Here is a 24,978-nt window from a genome sequence, read left to right on the forward strand (position 1 = left end):
GTCACTTGATTGTTAAGCTGGTGAAATCTAGAGGCCGTTTACATGGTGACTCTCCGAGAAGATGAAAAATTTCATGTTTGCATTTATATAGACCATCTCCATTCGAAAAATGTTGCAATTCCGCATGAAAACGATGTAGTATTCATGCCAGGCCCTAGGGGGCAGTGCAGATTTACAAGGCGACAGCGAATGATGCACCAAATTTCCTCAGCCCGGAAAAAATATGCCCGCCCACTCAAAGCGATGGCATTTTTCTTTTGTTCAAAAAGGCACAACAATTGAAACATTCAACATATTTAATTTAAAAATATTGTAAATTAAAGCCGACATTCCGCCATATTTGCTGTTTTTAATGTTTAGTAGCACCGCTGCGCACGCCCAATGTGACGTGTATGAGTGCTGACGTTATCTGCGCGGTGTCGCGCCGCGGGAGCCTTTGATATGCATGCGGAGACAGCCTCTCTCAATCCCCCGCAATCGAATTCTTACACTTGGGAGGCAGAATTTAGAATTTTTCGTCTTCCCCTTCCGTCTTCGCCGACACCATATGCACGCGAGGCAACTCCGCAACACAGTCATTGCGTCTTCGTGTCGCAGAGTCGCCGTGTAAACTGCCCCTTAATTTCCACAGTTAAAACGAAACCAAGAATCATGAATGATACATCCCTTTTCATACTTGATGTCTAACCTTGCTGAAGGAGCGATTTTCTCTTTTAGTTTTAAAAAGCACGTGTCAACCGAAGATTGAATTTTTCATTAGTTTTATACTATTCTTTGTGTATAATTTTGTAATTCTTTCTCATTCTTGCCTGATGTACAACTTCCAATTTCTCAAAAACAGTCCAGTGTCTCCTTTGTCGTATTTCATAACGTGACACATTTTCAATTGGAGACAGGTCTGCAACTCTGCACTGCTGCTTTATAGCAATTATTTTGTAAATGCAGAATGTAGCTTGGGGTTTTCTTGCTGAAATAAGAAATGACATCCCTGAAAGAGATGTTGCCTGGATGGCAACACACATTATGATGCTTCAAAACCTGTACAACCTGTTCAGAATGAAGAGTGCCTTCACCGATGTGCAAGTTCCCCATGCCATTATCCCTAACACTCAACTTTCAAAATTTGGGTCCTTTTTCTCATTGGTTTAGAGGACACAATTTCCATGATTTCCTAAAAAATATTTATATATTTATTTTAAATCTACCTGTAGCCGTTAAACCACAGCACATTTTTCCACTTTGTGTCAATCTCATGCATAAACTGTTTCTTTTGTGTGAAGGAACTTTAATTATGTATGAAGGAGTGATCGAGTATGATGTTGAAATATTTCTCAGGCGTGTAGGCCTTCCCGACAGATGGAAGATCTGTGATGTGCCTGCAAGTGTCGTGTTACTGTTTAGGGTTGTGGTATTGCTCGTTCGAGGCCCTCCGTGGCAGCCCCCCCACCTAGTGAATGACGTGAGGTCCATTGAGGGGAAGTGCTCCACCAGACCAGCAGTCAGATGACCTCCGGTATTGCAAAGATTACATTTAGCTCATGTGGCAGGTGTTTAGGGGAGTTGAAGGGACAGAACTGCTCCGCCATGACGTTTGACGTCATTGCCTCTCCTTTTTTCAGTTACATTTTTACATGCGCAAATGAATCAAATGGTGACGCAGTACATGCGATAATCCCCGTAATCAGATTACTTTTGTAGCATTCTTTTGTAACACACTGAGGTTACAACAAGCACTTATATGGGTTGTCAATATCAATTTCGTCGTAGGCCACATTGCAGTTCTTAACTTCCAAAAGTTAGTGATTTTATTTGTCTTGATCATGCATTCCATAATTATGCAACATTTCATGTCTAAGCAGCTTCATTCCTTTGTTACACGATGGTCCCCCACAGTATTATGACATTTTTGGTGATATTCTGACTTGATTTTATTTCAAATTCCCCAATTTTTTGTGGTTACCACTTTTTCTTTTAACATCATTAAACACAACAGGTTTTACTGTCAAAAGTTTATTATTTTATTTATTGCAATACAATGTGCCTTTTTTGAAACAACTTATTCTCATATGATAAAAAAAATATAATCATTACACTTTTTCTTTACCAAAATATTGAACTTTTTCTCAACACAGCAGTTTCTCAATTTAATGACCACTTTATTTCTCGTACTTTTTTCTGTACATAAATACATTATTCTTACTAGTACTACATTACTTCTCAGTTCCTCGTAGTGCAGTTTTTAAAAACGCCTTTACTTCTCGTACCCCATGTATTTTTATAAAATGTTTTTTTTTTTTTTTTTTTTTCCGGCTCTGTTCTGATTTTTATTTTATGAAATGAATGTTCAGCTAGAAAAATAAAGCAACACAATTAGAAATGTGTTGCCCCAGGCTTACAACTGGACAACATTGCTGCTGTCATGAGATGCCCGAAACGAAAACCATATGCTCAAGGGCGTAGGTTTCGTCTCAACATTGGTAGGGACAATATAACAGCATAACCGGCATGTACACTTTTTGCTCGGGATGGGACATTAATAAGACCAAACAGATTGGGTGAACAGGGGTCAGGGCTACATTTTTCACGAATATGAACCTAATTAATTGATATGCTAAATAGGGCTGCAGCTATCGAATATTTTAGTAATCGAGTAATCGACTGAAAATTCTATCGGTTAATCGAGTAATCGGATAAAACAAATATATTTCTAGGTGAAGAGCAATTATACATGTACATGAGAAAACATGACATTTCATCTAATCGTGAACCATTTTCAGTCAATCAATGTCTTTATTTTCGATGTATATTGTTGAAAACAGCCAACAATTGCATCTCAGATGTAACTGGAATTAAAAAAAAAAAAAAAAAAGACTTATTCACTGCTTTCACTCAAAAAACTTTTAGATCTTATTAAAATATATATATATATCTTACCTAAAAATGCCGTTACACTTGATAACACACATCACTTAAAAGTTAGGATTTTCCCCCCACGTGTTTCAATTGAACTTCTCTTTGTGTCAAGCCATTTCTAGTTCAAGTTCTAGTTAAGTTTTAAGTTAGTCTAAACTGTAAGTCCTGATAGGATTTTGAGTTTTTGCAGTGTTCAAAATAAATGTATGATACAGGCTGTATTGGAGCACATTAGGGACCAGTGCTACTTGGTGTTTTATCCAGCAATGACTACTGAGCTAAAATTGATAGTTAGCATGATTACGTTTTTATTTTACACCCTCATCACTCCACAATGCTATGTTATGTTAAAGCCTGTATGTAAGACACGTTAGCCACGCATCGACAGTGGTCATAATTAATTGAAACCTAGCCCTCCGCAGGGCTAACGTCACGTGAGCTAGTAGCGACAGTAACGGTAATCTTCTTTATTAGCGCTCTTTATTAGCGCTTAGCGCTCTTTATTAGCGCTTAGCGCTGTACTGCTTTAAGATGGCGGCTGTTTACAAACGCTGCCCAGACGCGGCCGAGTCTGTCAATTCGCATCTAGTTCAACATACATGTGATCTCAATGAGACGCACCAGACGCTACCTGTTACCAATGTAGCATTGTGCGGGCTAGTATTTAGCAACGTCGGCGTCGTTTGTGGCGGCTGTCGGCTGCGGTAAGTTTTTTTTTTTTTTTCCCCCTTCTTCCTCTCCGCACGTGACAGCGCGTTGTCCCGCATTAAAAGTAGTCCTAGCAAAACGTGATGCTTAGAGCTGTCAAAATAAACGATTACTCGAGGTGAATAAAATTACTCGGATCAGTTTTTAAACTCGAGTTACTCGAGTTGCTCGAGTACTCGTTTCAGCTCTAATGCTAAATCAGGGGTGCTCATTATGTTGATAACGATCGATCAGTCGATCACAATGGTTTGTGCGTGTTGTGTGAGCAATATATGAGGTTATGCAGCTTCTGTCTCTCTCTAAGCAGCTTCTTGCTCACATTTTTCTGGTTCTATAGTTTCCAGCAGAGTTCACTACATTTCTCAGTTTAATTAACGTTAACAATAGAAAACACAAACAGAAGGACACTTCCCTCTAAGCAGCTTCCTACTCGAGTTTTGCAGGTTAGCAAATTCACTAAGGGTGTAACAGTACATGTATTCGTATTGAACCGTTTCGGTACTTGGTGGTCGGTTCGGAACGGAGGCTTACCGAACGAGTTTCTGACGTAATTTAACCCTTACTTTTCGAGGCTGCGAGTCGATCAGGTTACAGTTTCTTTGTGTAGAATATATTTACTCCGTCTTCTCTACTATAATGAGGACCAACACGGTAGGACAGTAAGAAACGTCAACGCCGCGACAACGTGGCCACCCCGAGAACGCAGTGAAACGCGGGCATTAAAGTCAATCAGCCAATACACACCAGTCCAGTGCGGCCGCGTGTTAGATGCGTCCCAGAAGCGGCTCAATGCGATGCACGCAAAAAGAACGGCAGAGTTTATTATTGGACGTGAGACGCGGCCCTCCTGCGTCAATACTACTAGCTAGCAGACCGGAAGTCACTCGTGTAAAAATACGGTGGAACCAGTCGATTTTCAAACTAATATGCAATCGTAACTTTCTTTTTGAGTCCAGCAGATCTCTTGAGTGGTAGATCGGGGCACAGTTGACTTGTCTTTGTTGATTTACGTCGTCTTCTCTGCTATAATAATAACCAACACGACCCCGTGTTCAATAAAAAGCCCTCCTACTACAACAAAACAAGTAGGAACTAATATTCACATAGGAACTAAAGTTTTACAACATAAAATATACAATATAAATGAATACTACATCACATTTGTAAAATACAAACACATAATAAAATAAATAATAGCCCATTTAAATAAAATAAATTGAAATGAGCTAAAACACCTGTAATTAATAAGAATAATAGACAGATCCTGCTTACACAATTAAATTCATTAATTTCTGTGTGGTGCTTTAACTTGAGAAAATCCACCAATAAAGCTCTTGAAAACTGTTCATAAGAAAAATTCATTGAGGCATTTCATTTGTAAAATACATGTTAAAATCTATGCCATTGGGACTGTTTTTCTCTTTAGCGCAGGACTTTTTTTTCCTTCTTTCTTTCTGAAAGAAAGCTGACCAATACACTGGGTCTTAAAGGCAAACTGTTGTTGGAGTATTATCTTTAAAGCGTGTGTGTGTCGGGGATGGGTCAAGTCATCAACTAATCAAACGTGCGTTTGATGAGGGAAAAAGTGGACCGGCGCATTCAGCAAGTTAAAGGGGGTAAATGCAAGTTTGAAAATAATTCACTTAATATTGATAGGGTCGATTTTATCTTTACAACATATGGGAAGACAACCTAAATTATCTGTGTAACTGAACTCATTATATAATGCATTAAAAGGTTGCTTAAAGGTTGGTGGGGACAATTTGAGCATCCTGAAAAGTTGGTAGTGTCATGTCCCTACCGTCCCTATGCAAACCTACGCCCTTGCATAGGCTGTCCTTGAACTCATCATACTGCGAGAGAAGAATGTCTTCCCTAATCTCGCTACACTTTACAACTGCATGCCTGGCAAAGGATGCAATTATATGTTTTCCCAGAATGCTCAGTGTCAGTGGCATGATGATGGACAACGCAAAAACATTCGGTGTCTATATTTGACGCTGGCGGTGTCGCCTGCTGTAAGGCATACTAATTTAGTTTAAAAATAGCCCCTTGTTTACCCAATTCAAATCAGATTAGGAGGCTGTTAAGCTTGCGGTTGATTAGCATGCGGAGTTGCAAAAAGGGGGTCATGTTTGAGCTAGGAGGAGGGCCTGTGTAGGGTTTGGGGTCAAGGTTTATCAATCATAAACACAAGCCGACTGATCCCGTTACGCTACCCAGATATGGTTGTTTACTCAGCAGTGTGAAGTGAAAACAGGAATGGGATATCCTTCATTGCCTAGAATCAGTGAGTTTGTGTATAGGTATGGGAGAGTCTTTGATTGATTGATAGATTTGAAAAGTTTCAATTTTTCCTGCTGCTAAACATTTCACTTTTAGTATTGACTGTAGGTATTTGTGTTAAGGTTTGCTAGAAGGCCTTTCTCGCCCTAATGACCCACAACTGCCCAATGCCGACCCACTAGCCACTCCAGACTGACCCCTATTGTAATAATAGTGGCCTCATCAGGAAGTGGAGAAAGCGAGAGCTTCTCTTTACTAACAAACAAATTAGCCTTTGTGTGTGCGAGGCTCCATCTCCTTCCCCCCTCCCTTTCCTCCACCCTGCAAAGGAAACAAAAGAAATAGCGCCCAAGGCCAAAAGTTTCATTGCAGCAAGTTGAACCGACTGTGTTGTATGTTTGTGGTGTCATCAGTCTACACACAGTTTATATAAATATGCAATCTAATGCTGCTGATTCATTTGCGCCCAGATAAAGGATGTTATGTTTACGTTGACGCCGTGTGTTTTGACTTGATGGTACGGTGAAATCCAGTTGCTTTCCTGGGACCAACAGACATACATAGTGTGCAACAGTTAAGACCGTGTAAGAACATAACAGGTTTAAGCAAGGAGCTCATGTGTCTCTGCTTCTTGAGTGGCAAACTTTGACATGAGGTAAAACAACCCAAGGTGCCAAATGCTTAGCTCACTTTTGAAAATGTCATTAAAGTTGCAGAATTTTATTTAAATCTCATTTATAGAATTGTGGCTAACTAGGATATGGATTTGAAGAACAGATGATTAAAAATCCTGTCGGCAAACTTAAGAACGATATTAGTGTTGCAACATACATTTTAAAATAAGGAATTTTTCAAACAAAAAAGGGAAGAATTTGACAATACTCAGGAATATATATTTACAGTGGTACCTCTACATACGAATTTAATTCGTTCCAGGACCTTGTTTGTAAGTCGAAATGGTCGTATGTCGAGCAGGATTTTCCCATAGGAATACATTATAATTCCATTAATTCGTTCCAAAGCCTAAAAACATACACTAAATTCTTAATAAATACTGCTGGCACTGTTACAAATGGCAATTAAACATAGAAAAACAAATAAGTTATAAATAAATAATTCAGAGTAATATAATAATAAGAAGAATAATTAATAATTATTCCTGTAAATAATGTAACGAATCGGATTCTAATATGGCGGACACTTTTTACTGTCCCTGAACGCACCGCGAAGCTGACGCCTCAGTGAGATAGGTCGGTGCGGTAGAGATAATACTTTCGTTTTCTTGAGAGCAGTCAACTGCTTAAGACAATGGGCGTTTTGTGTTGGATAAGTTCTGAAATAAATGATAAAAACGTGACGAAGCTGGCGATTTCCTTGGCAATGTTACCACAATGATAATTGTCACCTTAACTTATAAATAGTGGCGAACGGTGGTCGGAAGAGGACCACGGAGCTGTATTGTTGAGCCAGTTCAGGGACGCGCACCCCAAGCTCATATTTTTCTATAACTTGCATCTTCATTTCAAAGGTAAGCATCACTTTTTTCCTTGTTTCTCCAACTGTATCAACTTTTTTTGAAAACTGTGTTGATTTCTCACACAAGAAAATCCACCGTGCGTTCGTTTGCAGTGCTGTCATGTCGTCGTATTTCGAGCAACTCGTCGGATGTAGAAACAAATGGCGGCTCAAATTTTACGTCGGATGTCGAAAAGATCGTGTGTCGAAGTGATCGTATGTAGAGGTACCACTGTATTCCATTTGGTGAAATATGAGTTATTTCACTGTCGCTTTGCAGTGATGTTCTTTTCTTGAAATCTGTGGGTGGGAGTTGCCTGGTTGTGTGCACCACACTAAACTGCACATCACCCAGGCAAGTGGAATTGTATTACTCATTGTGCAAGAGAACAGAACTCAACTTTCCTTACTAAGCACAATGAAAAACACAGTTGTAACAAAGTGTAGTGTATTAAATACGTATAACAACAATAACAGTTGGTACTATCGATAATAGGGCTGTGGCTATCGAATATTTTAGTAATCGAGTAATCGACTGAAAATTCTATCGATTAATCGAGTCATCGGAGAGCAATTATACATATAGATGAGGAAACAAGACATTTCATCTAATATTGAACCATTTTCAGTCAGTCAATGTCTTTATTTTCCATGTACATTGTTGAAAACAGCCAACAATTGCATCTCAAATGTGACTAAAACAAACAAACAAAAAAGACTAATTCACTGCTTTCACTCAAAAAACTTTAAGAGCTTATAAAAAAAAAATATATTTCTTACCTAAAAACGTCATTACGCTTGATAACACACACCACTTAAAGGTTAGGTGTTTTTCCCACGTGTTTCAATTGAATTGCCACTTGTGTCAAGCTATAAGTTCTAGTTAAGTTTTAGTTAGTTAGTCTAAACTGTAAGTCCTGATAGGATTTTGAGTTCTTGCAGTGTTCAAAATAAATGCTGTGCTGTAGTGGAGCACATTAGGCACCAGTGCTACTTGGTGTTTTATCCAGCAATGACTACTGAGCTAAAATTGACAGTTAGCATTATTAAGTTTTTATTTTACGCTATTTTGCGCTGTTTTCACAGATTAAATAAAGCCTGTATGTAACAGCTAGCCACGCATCGACAGTGGTCATAATGAATAGAAACCTAGCCCTCTGCAGGGATAACATTACGTGAGCGAAGTGACAGTAACGTTAATCTTATTTATGAGCGCTGAGAAGTGTACTGCTTTAAGATGGCGGCTGTTTTATTAACGCCGCAAAGTTGATAATTTCGCATCAAGTTCTACGTATATGTGATATCAATGACACGCATCAGACGCTACCTGCTACCACCGTAGCAACATGCGGGAGTAGTTTTTAGCAACGTCGGCACAGTTTGTAACGGCTGTCGGCTGCAGTCAGGTATTTTTTTTATTGCTTCTTCTTCTACGCATGTGACGTCAGCGCGTTGTCCCGCATTAAAATGAGTCCGGGCAAAACGTGATGCTTAGAGCAGGCAAAATTAAAGGATTTCTTGAGGTGAATAAGGGGCCGTTTACATGGTGACTCTCTGAGAATACGAACAATTTCAAATTTGCATTTGCATTTCCATTTGAACAATGTCGCAATTCCGCATAAAAAAAATGTAGTATTCATGCCAAGCCCTAGGGGGCAGTGCAGATTTACTGGGCGACAGCGAATGATGCACTTTGACCCACCAAGCTCCCTCAGCCCGGAAAAAAAATATGCCTGCCTATTCGAAGCGATGTCATTTATCTTTTGTTCAAAAAGGCACAAAAACTGAAATGTTCAACATATTTAATTTAAAAATATTATTAAAACAGTAAATTAAAGCTGACATTCCGCCATATTTGCTGTTTTTAATGTTTAGTAGCAGCGCTGCGCACGCCCAATGTGACGTGTACGAGTGCTGACGTTAACGGCGCGGTCTCGCGCGGCAGGAGCCTTTGATATGCATTCCGAGGAAGCCCCCCTCAACCCCCCGCAAACGGATTCTTTCACTTTGGAGGCAGGATTCAGAATTTTTCGTTTTCGCCTTTCGTCTTCGCCGGCACCATATGCACGCGAGGCGAGACCGCAACTCAGTCATTGCGTCTTTGTGTCGCAGAGTCGCCATGTAAACTGCCCCTAAAATTACTCGGATCAGTTTTTAAACTCGAGTTACTCGAGTTGCTCAAGTATTCGTTTCACCTCTAATCAATAATGATAATTGACTAGCATTTATTCCTTATTAAATAAATGGTAATGCTACCTGCAGATTCTGGTAAATAAACATTCATTTAAGAAAATTTTAAAAATGTCATCATAATTGCAAGACAAAATGACCAAACATCTGCACTCCATATCAGTAAGTACTTACGTAAGTACTTGTAGTCATATCAGTGTATACCAGGTTTTGTGCGACCACAAGCCTTTTGTACCTTTTGTATGATAAAGAACTAGGGCTGCAACTATCGATTATTCTAGTAGTAGATAAATCGATGAACCAGTTAGTTCGAATAATCGAGTAATCGGAAAAGGAACATAAAAAATTAAAATACCTGAGCTGAGCCTCAAACGGTATAAAAAATAATGAATAAGGATCTAAGAACGACAAAAGAACAAATGGCTAACATACCGTAATTTCTGGACTATAAGGCGCACCTGACTATAAGACGCCACCCACCAAATTTGACACGAAAACAGCATTTTTTCATAGATAAGCCGCACTGGACAACAAGCCTCAGCTGTCCTTACTGTATTATGGGATATTTACACCAAACTATATTAACCGGTAACACTTTTTGTGACAGCGGCATCATAAGACTGTCATAAGACCAAATGAGCCACCATAAAGCTTTGAACCAATTGGATGCAAAGCTTCATTGCTTCAAGAAGCTTCATTTGGCCATCACTGCTCCCTCTGCTGTCAACACTGTTGTCGTCACTGTTGTAGCGCTACAAATATTAAATAACAATCAAAATGCATTTTCTGTCCTAATTATTTCTTCAGTTACTCTTCCAGTTGTTTTATAAATTGCTAGCTCTGGTATTTGTTAAAACTTTATTTGACAGTGGCACCATAAAACTGTCATAAGACCATCATAATTATGACACGACACTGCCATGAGCATTAATGACATCATGACGGATGTCATTTTGTGTCATCCGGCAAATGATCTCACTTTTGAATAGATGCAAAAGATCCGAGCTGGACATATATGCAGTGTTGGGGACGTAATTTGCCAGATGATACTTAATGACATCTGTCATAAGCATTTATTAACGGCCATGATGTCATAATCATGTCATAATTATGGCGGTCTTATTGCAGTCTTATGACACCGTCGTCAAAGTGTTACCTATTAACCCAAATCAATCAACAAATAAGCCGCACTGGACTGTAAGCCGCAGGATTCAAAATGAGGGAAAAAAGTAGCGGCTTATAGTCCGCAAATTACGGTACATAGCAAAAGTCCGCTAGCTAAAATGCTATAAAATGCTAACTTTTTTTTTTTTTTTTTTTTTTTAACAATGCTCTTAAGAAATGGTTCAGGCAATATGCCTGTAAACTAAATTACTAATGCATTAAAAACATTAGTTTACATTGGTCTTAACAGGAAGCAGCTGGATTCAGCCATGTGAAATGAGGCAGACCAGAGGGCATTGTATCCACCCTAATCAATAAAACGAAATGCAAACACTTTCAAAATAAACCATTACAATGCTACTTTAATTAAACGAATACTCGAAGCAACAAAATTTTATTCGAATATTTTTTTCTAATTGAATACTCGAGCTAATCGATCAGCACTAGACAGAACTATTCTTTATTAAGAGAGAGAGGTTTTGTATGTAGTCATTATGTTTCCAAAATGCTTAATGTATTTAAAGGGCAATCAATTTAATCTGACCTTTTACTTGAATTTACTAAATTAAGTTTAATCAATAATTCTACTTTTACTCTTGTCCTTTTTTTTAAAATTATTATTATTATTATTATTTTTTTTTTTTTACAACAGTTTCTGAACCTCTACTGACAGTGTGTCTTGGCCATTACTGCTTCTCTCCCACAGAAACCCTCCCCTTAAAAGCCAATTATGCTATGAAGAAACGATTCAGCGTTAATTCCTGTGTGTTGTAATCGATGCGGGCAACAAAAAGAAGAGTAACTGACATCTATAATGAATGGCTCTTTTATTGTTCACATCTTTATGTGTGCTAGTGTTTGCCTACAGGCACGGTGGGGTCAAGTGACAAGGAGCAAATCGAGTTTTCTAGAGATCCAAAATAGTCAACAGAAAGTGTTTCAACATATTTACCAAGTCAATAAACTTCTCTTTATTGCTTTGACATAATCAACAGACTGTTGGTAATATTAGAGAAGACAAATGATACTTTTTCACAATTTCAAAAGTTCCACGTTGTATCATAATGGTCATGGGAATCTTTTTCCTCTTAAAATGATTAACAACTGAAGAACACTGTTCACCCCATTTGCGTGGCTGAAAAAGGCGACAGTTTTGAGGGGTTGTGTCTCTGATTTACTTTCAGTTATTTATATAATTGGACAGTTAAACACAAATGCAAAATGAAACTATTCACAACTCATGCACATTTGCTCATACAGAATAACTGTTCAAATCATAAACATGACATTTTAGCGATGACTGGAGTGTATTAGGCGGCATAGTAACACAATGATGGTAGCAGTTGGCTGGTTAGCACGATGCCTCACAGTCCATCCAGTGATCATTCACTGCCACCTCTCCTAGTTCACATGGATTTAGTCTGTCTCCGTCAATGGCAGACAATGGCATTTCAGTTATCTCTTAAGTGAGAAAACTACCGTAATTTCCCGAATATAAGGCGCACCCGTGTATAACGCGCACCCCAAATTTACTTGTAAAATCTAGGGGAAATTATTGTACCTGTGTATAACGCGCACCCTAATTTTAGCACCACTAAATAGAAGAATACAATAAAACAGAGCTCGTGTACAGATACAGAAATGTCATTTTACTGACTGGTGAAACACAGCACAAGCATAGCACATTGGTAGTTCAAAACATTACCGTAAACTGACCATATGTACGGTAATAATATGATCTAATAACTTCTTGAACTTACCAGAATCCAGGAGAAAACAAAACAGATGTGACTTTTCTTTTAAAGGCTGCTGTATGACTTGCTCGTTTCATCATGATGAATAAATGTTTCCTCCATGGATTGTTACGGTAAAATGAAAGTGAGAATGTAAGTCGGAAATCCGAGAGAGCTCATCGCTGTCGACACGACAGTAACAATAGGAACTCTTGTTATTTGGGTTTGAGTTTCCCGAGGGACAGATATAGTTGACGGACACAGGAAGTCTGTGTTGTCACGTTTGTTATAGTCCGAGTTGCGGAGCTGCAATAAACGTTGACTCAAATGAGTTCAAGAAACTAAATTCTGTGCTTTATGAAGAGTGAAAAAAGCAGAATTTAACACAGACGAAATCATTCGGCCGATCAGAGTGAAGTATTACAGAAACAAAATGGTGACGTAATGGTTGGCAACGGATCGCCGCATACGTTTCTTCAACACAACATGGCCGTATCAATTTAAAAAAAAAAAAAAATCGGTTTATATATATATACATATATATGTGTGTGTATATATAATCAGGGGTGCACATAAGAGGTGCGCATGCGTACTGGACGTAGACAAACGCGCTGGCCCTCAACGACTTCCATATGCTTTTGTGTACCGATGGCTGACCACTGTATTTGCGGTGGACAAGAAAAAAATCACTTCTCAAAATGTCAAAGAGCCAGGCCTTACTGAGTAATTATTTCCGTGTTCCCCTACCCCAGTCAAAAGACAGAAAGACGACAGACGTCATCGGAACTACCGAAAAAAAAGACTTTTGCTGAAAAGTGGCTGCAGTAGGTACCATGGCTAGAAGCAAATGATGCTCGCTCAGAAATGTGGTGCAAAATTTGCCGTGAGAATACGAATGCCGCTGATAAGAGCAGCGCATTTTAGGTAGGGTCAAAGATTGTCAGCCATCCAAACTTTGAAAAGCACGAAAAAAACTGAGAGCATGTGGCAATTAAGCAAACTATCGATGTCAGACAGGACCCCACTCGCCCTATGGACAAGTGGCGGAATAAAGTTAATGAAGAACAGCGCCATGCGCTGACAAACGTGTTTTTGCTCGCATTTCACAAAGCTATACATGCACGTTCAATGAGCTCTTATGAGGAGGACATCCCACTTTTACAAAGGCTTGGAGTTAATGTGGGAGCCGCATATGATTCTTTACATTTTACTTCAAAGTAATGGCAATTTTGTTGTGCCAGTTGATGTTAATCAAGTGTTAATTGTTAATATAATTAATTAATTGGCTCTAAGTAAAGATTGTCGCATCAGGCGGGTCAGCTCTCAAGCTCAATGAGGACCAAGTCACATCTCCAGGTCCTCCTCTGAGAACCTGGGCAAAAAAAATATGTGCACCCCTGTATATAATATATATATATTTCTGTCTTCATCCATGTACCCGTTTATAACGCGCACCATGATTTTACAAGTTGATTTTGGGGAAAAATACTGTGCGTTATATTCGGGAAATTACGGTAATTTGTTCTACTACTAAATGTAGTAAGTGAACAATTCCTAATCATGAATCAAGGTACCTCCCTAAACGCTGGCACCTCCTCAACATTTTTGTTCTGTGTTTCCTGTAGTCTGTGGTCCCAGCATCGACATCCGGAACGACATCAGCCAATTCAAGCGTCTTGAAAACTGCACGGTGGTGGAAGGCTACCTGCAGATTCTGCTCATGATGAACAACAATAGCAAGACCAAGAACCAGGAGGTGTTTCGCTCGCTGAGCTTCCCAAAGCTGACCGTTATCACCGACTACCTCCTATTGTTCCGTTTACCGGGCCTAGAAAGCTTGAGTACACTATTTCCCAACCTGAGCGTCATCCGGGGGCGCAACCTCTTCTACAACTATGCCCTGGTGATCTATGAGATGACCAGCTTGAAGGACATTGGCCTGTACAACCTTAGGAACATCACCCGTGGGGCCATCAGGATTGAGAAGAACCCCGAGCTGTGCTACTTGGACTCTGTGGACTGGTCTCTCATCATGGATGCAGAGTTTAATAACATTGTGAGTGGGAATAAGAAGACCAAAGAGTGTGATAATGTCTGCCCGGGCATCATGGAGGACAACCCGCTGTGTCAACAGACTACCTTTAATAACAAACAGGAGTACCGATGCTGGACCTCCAACCGATGCCAGAAAGGTAAGCGCTTTGCAGTTTTTGTTCTTATGATCAGCGTAATCAGCAGCGGACAAATCCCCCTTAGCCATGTGGTGTTTTCCCTTCATTTCCGTCCTAACCTCGCCAGTGCAAACATCTGCACTCTGTTTATTGTAGACACTTCTCATTCCTTTGAATCCAGCTATTTATGGGGTGCAGTGGTATAGAGCCGCAGGTATTAGAGAGGCTTCGGCTGCTCTGCCAAGAAATCCACTAGTTTACCTGTCTGGACCTTGTCAGTTAAATATTTGACTTGAGGACTTTTTTTTCTTACAATTTATGAAAGGAGGCATATTGAAATAGTGTCATCCCTGTTTTAACTCCGCTCTAGTGGTTGGGTCTCGTGCTCCGAGGGGGGTCCTGAAAGTTGAAGGAGAACCCTTACCGATTCACGATTTACAAATTCATTTAGTCACATTTTGGGGAATTGGATCATCAGTAATTTGTTGAAAACCTTGGCAAAGCTTTTGTTGAATTTGAAGAGATGCTGTAATATACTTGAAGATAAGCAAGGATAAGAGTAGTTGTGGTTGGTGTGTTTGGAATTATATATTAAAAGCCCTATGGATCAAGGTTTGTGGAATATTCATGGTTTGCACACATTGATGTAGACAGATAAACTGTTTTATGGAGGTACACTTCAGTTAGTATTTTATACATCCAGTCTATGCTAAATGGCAAGTTTTTTTTTTTTTTTTTTTTTTTCCCCCGTCAGCTATTTAATGTGGGCATGAAAACAGAAAAGCTACAAATCAGCCACTGACATCAGTTTTACACAATTCACAGCCAGGTTCCCCAGCATTACTAGTCAGCCACTCAGCATTTCAGTCACACTTGAAACACATACATTAGGCTATGTACATTTTTCCATGCAAAAGACATTTGTAAATTTTGGTGTAAATTGAAAGCCTGTCAACACTTATTTTAGATTGTAACGCTTCTGGATGATGAGTCCATAATACATGGCTCGCCACTGTGTTTTGGAGACGAATGGGCGATGTAACATTCCAAACCATTTTTTGCATTTGGCGTGTTATGTGGATGGAGCTCATTCAGCCATCAAATTGATGATTTAATTGTGGTAATTTTGTACTGGAGTCCCAGCTTCTCAACATATTGTGATTAAAATCCTCGAATAGCTTCTTTTGGCCACCCCAGCACTGTTAGCAACATTGTCTTAAATGTCTTACAGAGGTCAGGGTTATGGATGATTTTTCAAGCTTACTTGAAGAGTCACACATTTCATTATTGAACCATAAATGACAACATTTTTTTTGGTCAGTGGTCCTTCAGCCTGGTTTCAAAGCCTTTAAATACAAACTATTAACATTTCAAGTTACCCCAAAAAATGATAAACTATTCTTATATATCACTTATATCTACCGTAAATTAGATTTCCTACAAATTCAGCATGGAATCAATGTTTTTTGCACCAACTAATGTCTTTATCTGCAGCTCCTTAGTCCTGTCATTAGCAGCACATAATGCTGGGAAATTATTTCTCTTAGTTGATCCAACTGGACATCGGTTTACTGATCCATTGACTGTTGTGGATCTTAAACAACCACCTACGTCTCTTCTCCACGCTGTCCTCAGATCATGCAGTGTTCACCCACCTAACACACTTTTCCCAGTCACTTCTCCCCTGCTTCCTTGTGGGCTTTATTGTGCTTTCAGTTAATTTGTAAACGTTGTCGGCTAACCCGTGCGCCCCTATTGATTGTTTTGATCTATAAAACATCGACAAAGGAATTAAAAGATTTACGCTAATTGAAAATATGTTGTTGGTTTTCAGTTTCTACAAACTGCTACTATGTTTTTATTGGTGTTATTGAGTTGATGTGACCTTGGAGTCCCATTGGTTTCTTCCGTGCGGGAGGCATGTCTGTGCTGTTATATGCTGAAACCCTCTGTTGTTCCGTCACGCAGGAGGATGTTTTGAAGCTGCTCTGGGAGGCTCAGGCTGAGGTCAGGCTGAATACATTCATCTAGAGGGGCCTTGAAGTCTCAAGGCTGCAGATAAAGACTTGGAGGGGGCAGGGCACTGTGAGAAAATAACCAGTCATAGGATTGACGGTGTTAGGGTTAAACATTAATTCATGTCCAATCTAAACGGACCACAGTTCTTTTTCTCAGATAGTCTGCTTCGTTTTGTGAATGTGAACACGCATACTAACTCTAGTTCGGACCAAACAAATGAACTCTTGTCTGCTCAAAAATCCTGGGTCTCGGTCCGCTTTAAGTGCGCCCAGCTATGCTACATTATGTGCAGTGACTCCCTCTCTCCTTCTAAATTCGTCCAATCAATGAGTGCACCTTTTGTCCACGTGATGCTACTCGGAAAGTTCAGTTGTCGCAGCGTGATTACTGAACCTTTTCAACAAGTCATTTGCAAGTGTGGTTGCACTGGTGCGCTCCAACCGGACCCTGGTCCTCTTGGTCTAATGTGAAAGTGTCCTTATTACCACTGGCATAGTAAGGGAGGCTCTGAGCTCACAGACCCAAACCGCCTTTTAGGTCACTTCAAACCAGGAACATTTGCATCGAAGGAATGATTTGCACTAAGTCGACTGGCTGCCACAAGTCTGTCACTCAAACTTTAAAACATGACAGAACATACATTAGATAATTTGTAAAACACAATAACTTCCACAGGCTGCAGCGGGAAAAGAGATGCGCTATTGGGCTCCAGGCCTGTATTAAGTTTATTTAAAAATATCTGGGGAATTCACCACAAGGAGAGATATTATCATTCCTTCCATTCAACTATTTTCTATCCAACCCAGGTGTCCTAATCAATAAAATATCCTAAGGATTAGGAATTCTAGCACACTTTACTGCTGGGTAAAGGATGATTGAAGTCTTTTTTTGGACAGTTCTGAGTAGGCATATGCCGGTATGAGATTCTGACGGCATAATAATCTTAAAACAAAATATCACAGTTTCACATTGTCACGGTATTGCAGTTACAGCTCTAAAATGTGTTACTTTGATATATCTGGGAAAAAAAAACGTATCCATTTGTTTTTCAAAACTTATTCGCAAATTGGAACATAAGTATAATGTTAAGTTAAAATTAAAAAAATAAACATTATTATAATAAGAAAAAAAAATAATTGAATTATTTTCCACAAAAAGCATCTGTGTATATGACTCATATCTTGTTTACATTATTTAAATACACTCTCTTTCTCAACAGTAACTGTTGCGAGAGAAAAAAAAATACCACGCTTTACCACCGCTAGACCCACTAAACACACAGGAGTTAACTCTTGTAGCTGGTGGGGAACGTTCATGACAGTGTTTACTAGAGGTGTACAAAATTTCCGAATCTTAGATTATTCGCGATTGGGCCGTGGAAGATTCGAGAACAATTCACAAACATCCAAATTCTGATTATTGAAATATGTCAAGTAAAGCGGAACTAAAACTCAGTCAGCGCGGTCTTCGGGACGCAATGAGGAACGGACCGAGAGTAAACATCATGCTTGTCATTACCCGGGTAATGACAATGCTCAATTCACGGCTCTGGCTTCACTCATGCTGCCAGATAAAAAAACAATAAAACCTGACTGCTGCCGACAGCCGCTACAAAGTACGTCCACATAATACTACGGTAGATATCACATGCATAAAGAACTAGATGCGAAATTACAGACTTGGCGGCGTTAGCAGCACATTTATAGAAAACTAGACGTGAAATGACAGACTAGCTGGTGTTAGTAAACAGCCGCCATCTTAAAGCAGAAGCACTAGCAGTAGCAAAGCAATAGTTATGAGGTAGATATCCGTGACTTATTTACAGACACCATATTTTTCATTGTGACGTAATTATTTAAAAAATTTTAAAATATGCGAGTGACTAATTTTTAAAAGTTGTTTATATACCTCCAATTTACTTATATACAGTATATATATATATATATATATATATATATATATATATTAGGGCTGTCAAAATTATCGCGTTAACGCGCGGTAATTAATTTTTTAAATTAATCACGTTAAAATATTTGACGCAATTAACGCACATGTCCCGCTCAGACAGTATTCTGCCTTTTGGTAAGTTTTACAGCATGGTTTTTTTGTGCTGTCTAACAGCGAACTCTTGTGGTCGCTTTGCGACATGGTTTATTGCTTTCTTGCCAGTTCAATATGGCTGCACGATGTCTCGGGCTGACGCCTACGTTGTAATGTTGTGCTTATATGATCCTTGGACAAGATTTGTCCGTAAGTATGGTTGTTGTAAAGAATGTACATATTATGTTAGTAAGCAAAATGTTATATTTTTTGTATGAGACGCTTTTTGTTTATGTTTAGTGAACCTGTATAGTGTGCTAAGCTAACGTTGTTGCTAATGCAATGCTTGTGTACTTTTTTTTTGTAGTTTCACTACGGTCTAAAGAGGACAATGGTTTGAGGCCATTTTATTAATAATAAATCAGATGAAAAAGGAAGAAGTCTGATTATTAAGGCGTCGTTCACTATATGTCTAGCTTTGGAAAAAGTAGACGCTTCGGAGTGAGGACAGCATAGACAGATTTAAATGACAGTAGAGTGAAATGCCCACTACAGTCCTTATGTACCGTATGTTAAATGTATATATCCATCTTGTGTCTTATCTTTCCATTCCAACAAATTATTTTACAGAATATATATATATAATTTACAGAAAAACATGGCATATTTTATAGATGGTTTGAATTGCGATTAATTGCGATTAATTACGATTAATTAATTTTTAAGCTGTAATTAACTCGATTAAAAATTTTAATCGTTTGACAGCCCTAATATATATATATATATGTATATATATATATATATATATATATATATATGTGTGTGTATATGTGTGTGTATATGTATGTATATATTAGTGCTGCAACGATTAATCGATTAACTTGAGTATTCGATTAGAAAAAATATTCGAATCAAATTTTGTTGCCTCGAGTATTCGTTTAATTAAAGTGGCTTTGTAATGTTTTATTTTGAAAGTGTTTACATTTAGTATATTGATTAGGGTGGATACATTGCCCTCTGGTCTGCCTCATTTCTCATGGCTGAATCCAACTGCTCCCTGTTAAGACCAATGTAAGCTAAGTTTTTCTTTGGGCTAATGGTATTTAATGCATTTGTAATTTAGTTTATACGTATATATAGCCATTTGTTTGGGTGAATATGAGTTTGAACCATTTGTTCAGAGCATTGGAAAAAAAGTTAGCATTTTATAGCATTTAAGCTAGCGGACTTTTGCCATGTAAGTTTGTTCTTTTGTTGTACATAGATCCTCATTTATTTATTTTTAATACCGTTTGAGGCTCGGCTCAGGTATTTTCATTTTTCATGTTCCTTTTCCGTTTACGCGATTATTCGAACTAACTACTTCATCGATTAATCGACTACTAAAATAATCGATAGCTGCAGCCCTAGTATATATATATATATATATATATGTGTATATTGGATGTATTGCGTCCTCATCAGCCACCATCTGCAAACATGTTTTAGTGTCGGTTGGCACTCCCCTAAGCCGCGGCCGTCTGGAACTTTTCTGTAGCCTAAGTATTGCCATAGCAGCGATTTCATTTTCTTCGATAGGGGAAATAGTTCAGGAGTTTCACCTCCTCCAGCCATCTTGTAGCAGAGCTGACACTGAGCAACAACCGGTGGGGGAGGATTAAGCCTTGCAGCTACAAGCGAAGGATTTCTTTTTCCATTTTTGGGACATAAAAAATACTTAAGCTAATACCTTAGCGGCGATATGACGAAATTCTATTGTGGATTTGAGACTGTGACGTTTTCATACCACGGTATAGCTTGAAACTGGTAATCGGCACATGTCTAGTTTTGAGGTAGTTTTACTAAGGAAAAGAGCTAATGATAACCTGCTGTAGGTTTGCCAGCATGTAAACAGCTTTTATCATCAGTCTTAAAAAGGCACCATTAGGCACCAGTGCTACTTGGTGTTTTATCCAGCAATGACTAGTGAGCTAAAATTGACAGCATTATTAAGTTTTTATTTTACACCCTAATAACTCTACACCGCTCTTTTCACAAATTAAATAAAGCTTGAATGTAAGAGCTAGCCACGCATTGACAATGGTCATAATGAATAGAAACCTAGCCCTCCGCAGGAATAACGTTAGGTGAGCGAGTGACAGTGACGTTAATCATATTTATGAGCGCTGAGAAGTCTATTGCTTAAAGATGCCGGCTGTTTTATTAACACCGCCGAGTCGGTCATTTCGCATCTACAGGTAGTTCTACGTACATGTGATATCTATGACACGCATCAGACGCTACCTGCTACCACCGTAGCAACATGCGGGAGTAGTTTTTAGCAACGTCGGCGCAGTAAGGTATTTTTTTATTGCTTCTTCTACGCACGTGACGTCAGCACGTTGTCCCGCATTAAAAGGAGTCCGGGCAAAACGTGATGCTTAGAGCTGGCAAAATTAAACGATTCCTCGAGCTGAATAAAATTACTCGGATCAGTTTCTAAACTCGAGTTACTCGAGTTGCTCAAGTATTCGTTTCAGCTCTAATTCCATAATATACCCACTGTAAAGGGAATTTCATGTCAGAACGTAGAGGAAGGGCAGATGAAGATTCCTTGTGGCAGATGCTATAAAGTCTTCATGTAGCGGCTTTCTTCTTTATACACACACGCACTCACATGCCGACATAATTGCCGTATTTTTCTCCAGTGCAGATGTTCCTTCAAGGGCATGTGGCGGTTTCCCCCGTCAATACGGCCCAGTCTCCTCTTTAATTACACTCCATGAGGCAAGGAGGTCTGTTGTCTGCCTACACACTACCGTAGCCCCTGGGCCTTCCGCATTTCCTTCACGAGGCGACGGCACAAGTCTGCTTGCCACATGTTTGTCCACTCACCAGACAGCATGACACTTTGCACAATGATGGTGGACACAATAAGGCGGGTTAATGCTTTACCGGGGCAGCGGACCTGAGTGGGAGTGATGCTTGAGGAGGCTGTGACTGACGAGCCATGTGAAAAGAGGCTCCGAGGGGGTAAATGCCAGACAAATGTCAAGACTACCAGCTTGACAATGAGTGTAGCACTTGAAGGAGTAAAAATAACTTTGTAATAAATCCTTGAGTCTCTAATTGTCATTTTCAATTGCTCTTCTAACCGCGTCCCACTCTGTATAACCCCAAACTTGTGGATGTTATAACAAAAATTTCAGGAAAATGCCAAAGAGTTGCTCAGGTTTAAATAGGGCTACCATAAAGTCCTAAATTTTGTAGGTTAAAAAAAAAAAAAAAAAAAACTCCCAGAAAAGAACCAAAGATTTGCACATGTTAAAATACAACGAGCCTGAGACAAGTTTTGCAGATTAAAGTAAGACAACTGTAAAACATATAAACTAGAAAATAAAAACATTTTATATAATAAAAAATATTGTTTGTCAAAAATATCTATCAACTAATGGGGTAATCTATGGCCTTGATCTGGACTGGGGTCAAATTCTTAACTCTTTTTTGCCATCGAGGATATGAACAAGTTTTGCTATAAAAAATGAAACATTTTTTGCATTGACCACACAGTACGGCTTTAATGTTATTCTATAAATTAACACATTCACTGGCTGGAGATAGTCAAATCAAGTTTCACCTGCAGGTGCTACCAACGATTGTTCGATCACTTCCAGCCCCTCCCAGTCAAAATTAATTGGATGTCTGCTGTTGTGTATGGCGGTAAAACACGATCATACAATGCCAGCTATCCCATTTCAGATAGATGTGACAACTGTCGCTGTCAATGGCATTAATGGGTTAAGAATATCTGTTAACAAATGTTACGTCCCACGGACGGCTCGCTAAGGGGGTAAGATAAAACGAGCCACACGTATACAAGTGAACACAATTTATTTACACAAGTCAAACTTGCAATAAACAAGGAATACAAACAACGGAGAAGCGCGGCTTCAGGGTAAGACCAGGCCAAAGTAACAAACAAAAGGAATCTACGCTTAAACCCCACCCGCTAACTAAACCCTACTCGTGAAAAGGAAAGAACAAAAAGACAGCCACTACCTTGGCTTCCTACACTAAACAAAACAGGAGAAAACGGGGTGAACGAAAATGGCAGCTTACCCCTACTGCTTCGGTGCTCTTATTTACATTGGTGAAGAAAAACGATCCAAGAACGAATAAACACAAAAGACCTCACCGAAAAAAAGCGGTAGTGTAACTAGCAAGCGATCGAATGCACAAGTGAATGAATGGCGAGCAAACAGCTGGCGAGGAAGACCGCGGCACGAATGCTGTCAAATGCGACCTCCCAGAGCGTTGACAGCAGCTGTTTTTTTAAGCTTGGCACCCTTCATTTATGACCAATCAGTGGCGGCCACGTCGTCTGCCCATTCTGTAGCGTCAGACCACGTCACGTTGGGAGGGGAGGCAGCAAGCTGGCAGAGGCGAATATCAGCTGACTGAAACAGTCTCAAAACAAAACAATTAAACGACCAGGGCTGTCACACCTCCCACCTTAAAAACAAACATATACCCTACATTATAGCGATAACAGCTACCGGGAGCCGGGTCGACCCCAAGTACACGACAGAATTTTGGTTGGTCAATAACAATGACGTCGCCTTCTCTTGGCTGAGTGGGTGCGCACATTAACGTCAGCACATTTTCGTGGCCCCACAACTAACACATTATTTACTTAATTTGTAGGTGGGCGAACCGTCCGGCCTCGGCAGGGCAACTGCTGTCAAACATGAATTTTGAATTGGATTATAATGCTGAGCCTTTACTAGTTTATCATGGTCCCCACAACTAACTTTCGAAGCTGGGAAAACTTTTTCTCCCACTCGAAACCAAACAAATGATTTGGATGTCACAAAACAAAATGTTTGCTTCTTCTTTTGTTTTTTTTTTAATTGCATTCAACCTACTGATGGGTGTCTGACTGGACTTCCTGGAATAATGTTGGGTGAAATTCCCTCTCGCAGTCTCATTTTTTATGTTTTAAATGAGACTGGTTGGGAGGAGTGATTGTCCTTGTCAGTCGCTCCTCTGCTTCTTCCTGCTTTATTCTCCCCCTCGCTTCTCTCCTCCACGCCGCTTATCAGGAGCTGTTAACATCTCTGCCTGTCAGATATCTCTCGTCCGAGGCTTCCTCTCATCACTGTGGCGCTGGCCAACTGGCTTGTTTGCACAGGCCCTGAATCCCCTGACATTACACGCTGTTTGGTTTGAGTTTGGAGTTCGGGGATACCATGAGAGTGGGTCATAGCGAGGATCCCGTGACTAAAAAGTGTCTGGCCTGCTTCAAATAGCTGCTTCAGGTCCTCTGTTTGCCTCAGACGGGCCAGTAAATGAGCCCAAAGCCACATTGTTGAGAGCCTATTCACAATTAGACAGGCCCTGCTTCTCAGGGCAAGAAACCTCTTCACATCCTTTCGTACAGGGTAGCTCAATTGGAAGTTTGAGAAGACTGTTTGAGAAGACAGTTCAAGGTCCAGAAAATAAGAATTTACAATGTACTGTATCCACTTATATTTCAAAAGTACAACTGAAAAAGGGAAGAAATCTGATTAAATAACTATAGATTTCACATGTTTTAATTAGATTGGTTGTACCCTCTCAGAATATCCTTAACTGCTGTTTCAGTGCCAGCATGGAATTTAAATAGAATATTAATTTACAGACTAGATTCTTGGTTATTTAAATCATCCACTCCCAGCCATTTTCACCTGTGTAACCCCCTTCTCTCCCGGCCGTTTTACTGGATTTTGACTGATTTTGCAAGGCCCACAGAAAATTCTGTTCTATTGCTATATCAACATGGAACCCACCAAAAGAAAGATTCGACTCTGTTCTTTCAGCAGGAAAAAAAAAGTTCATATCTTTTTCCATTCTTTAGAAATCAGCATTAGAAAATAGCTTAGTTTGAGCAATTTTCCAATTTCTGATGAAAAAACAGAGAAATTGAGGTTTTTGTAAAAGCATACATTTCAAACATAACTTTGACTTTAACACTGCTATTTTTGCTTTGTGACATCCCAAACATCTGAATAATGTTTTCCTTCTACAAATTAACATAAACAACAAGATAAATAGAGCTTTTGATAGCAAAGTAACTATTTACTTTATTGAACTGAGAGACGATGCTGTTGTGGCCGTGACAGCCGGGGTAAGCTTTTCCCTCATCGCCGCCTCTCATCAAGATGAATTTTTTTGAGTCTTTCTTTTGTGGTGACCACTGCCTCGTGGTGGCGTTCGCCTTG

At 39.4% G+C, this 24,978-nt stretch overlaps 1 protein-coding gene across 1 annotated transcript in view; it reads left to right on the forward strand.

Moving 5' to 3' along the window:
• LOC130916463 (insulin-like growth factor 1 receptor) overlaps positions 1 to 24,978 on the forward strand; it is a 159,817-nt gene that overhangs the window by 5,716 nt on the left and 129,123 nt on the right. Inside the window, exon 2 of the mRNA XM_057837207.1 lies at positions 14,135 to 14,701. Within this exon, the coding sequence (XP_057693190.1) occupies positions 14,135 to 14,701 (567 nt within the window). The remainder of the gene's footprint in view (positions 1 to 14,134; positions 14,702 to 24,978) is intronic.

This window comes from Corythoichthys intestinalis, chromosome 5 (genome assembly GCF_030265065.1).
Source record: "Corythoichthys intestinalis isolate RoL2023-P3 chromosome 5, ASM3026506v1, whole genome shotgun sequence".
In the NCBI taxonomy this organism is placed as follows: Eukaryota; Metazoa; Chordata; class Actinopteri; order Syngnathiformes; family Syngnathidae; genus Corythoichthys; species Corythoichthys intestinalis.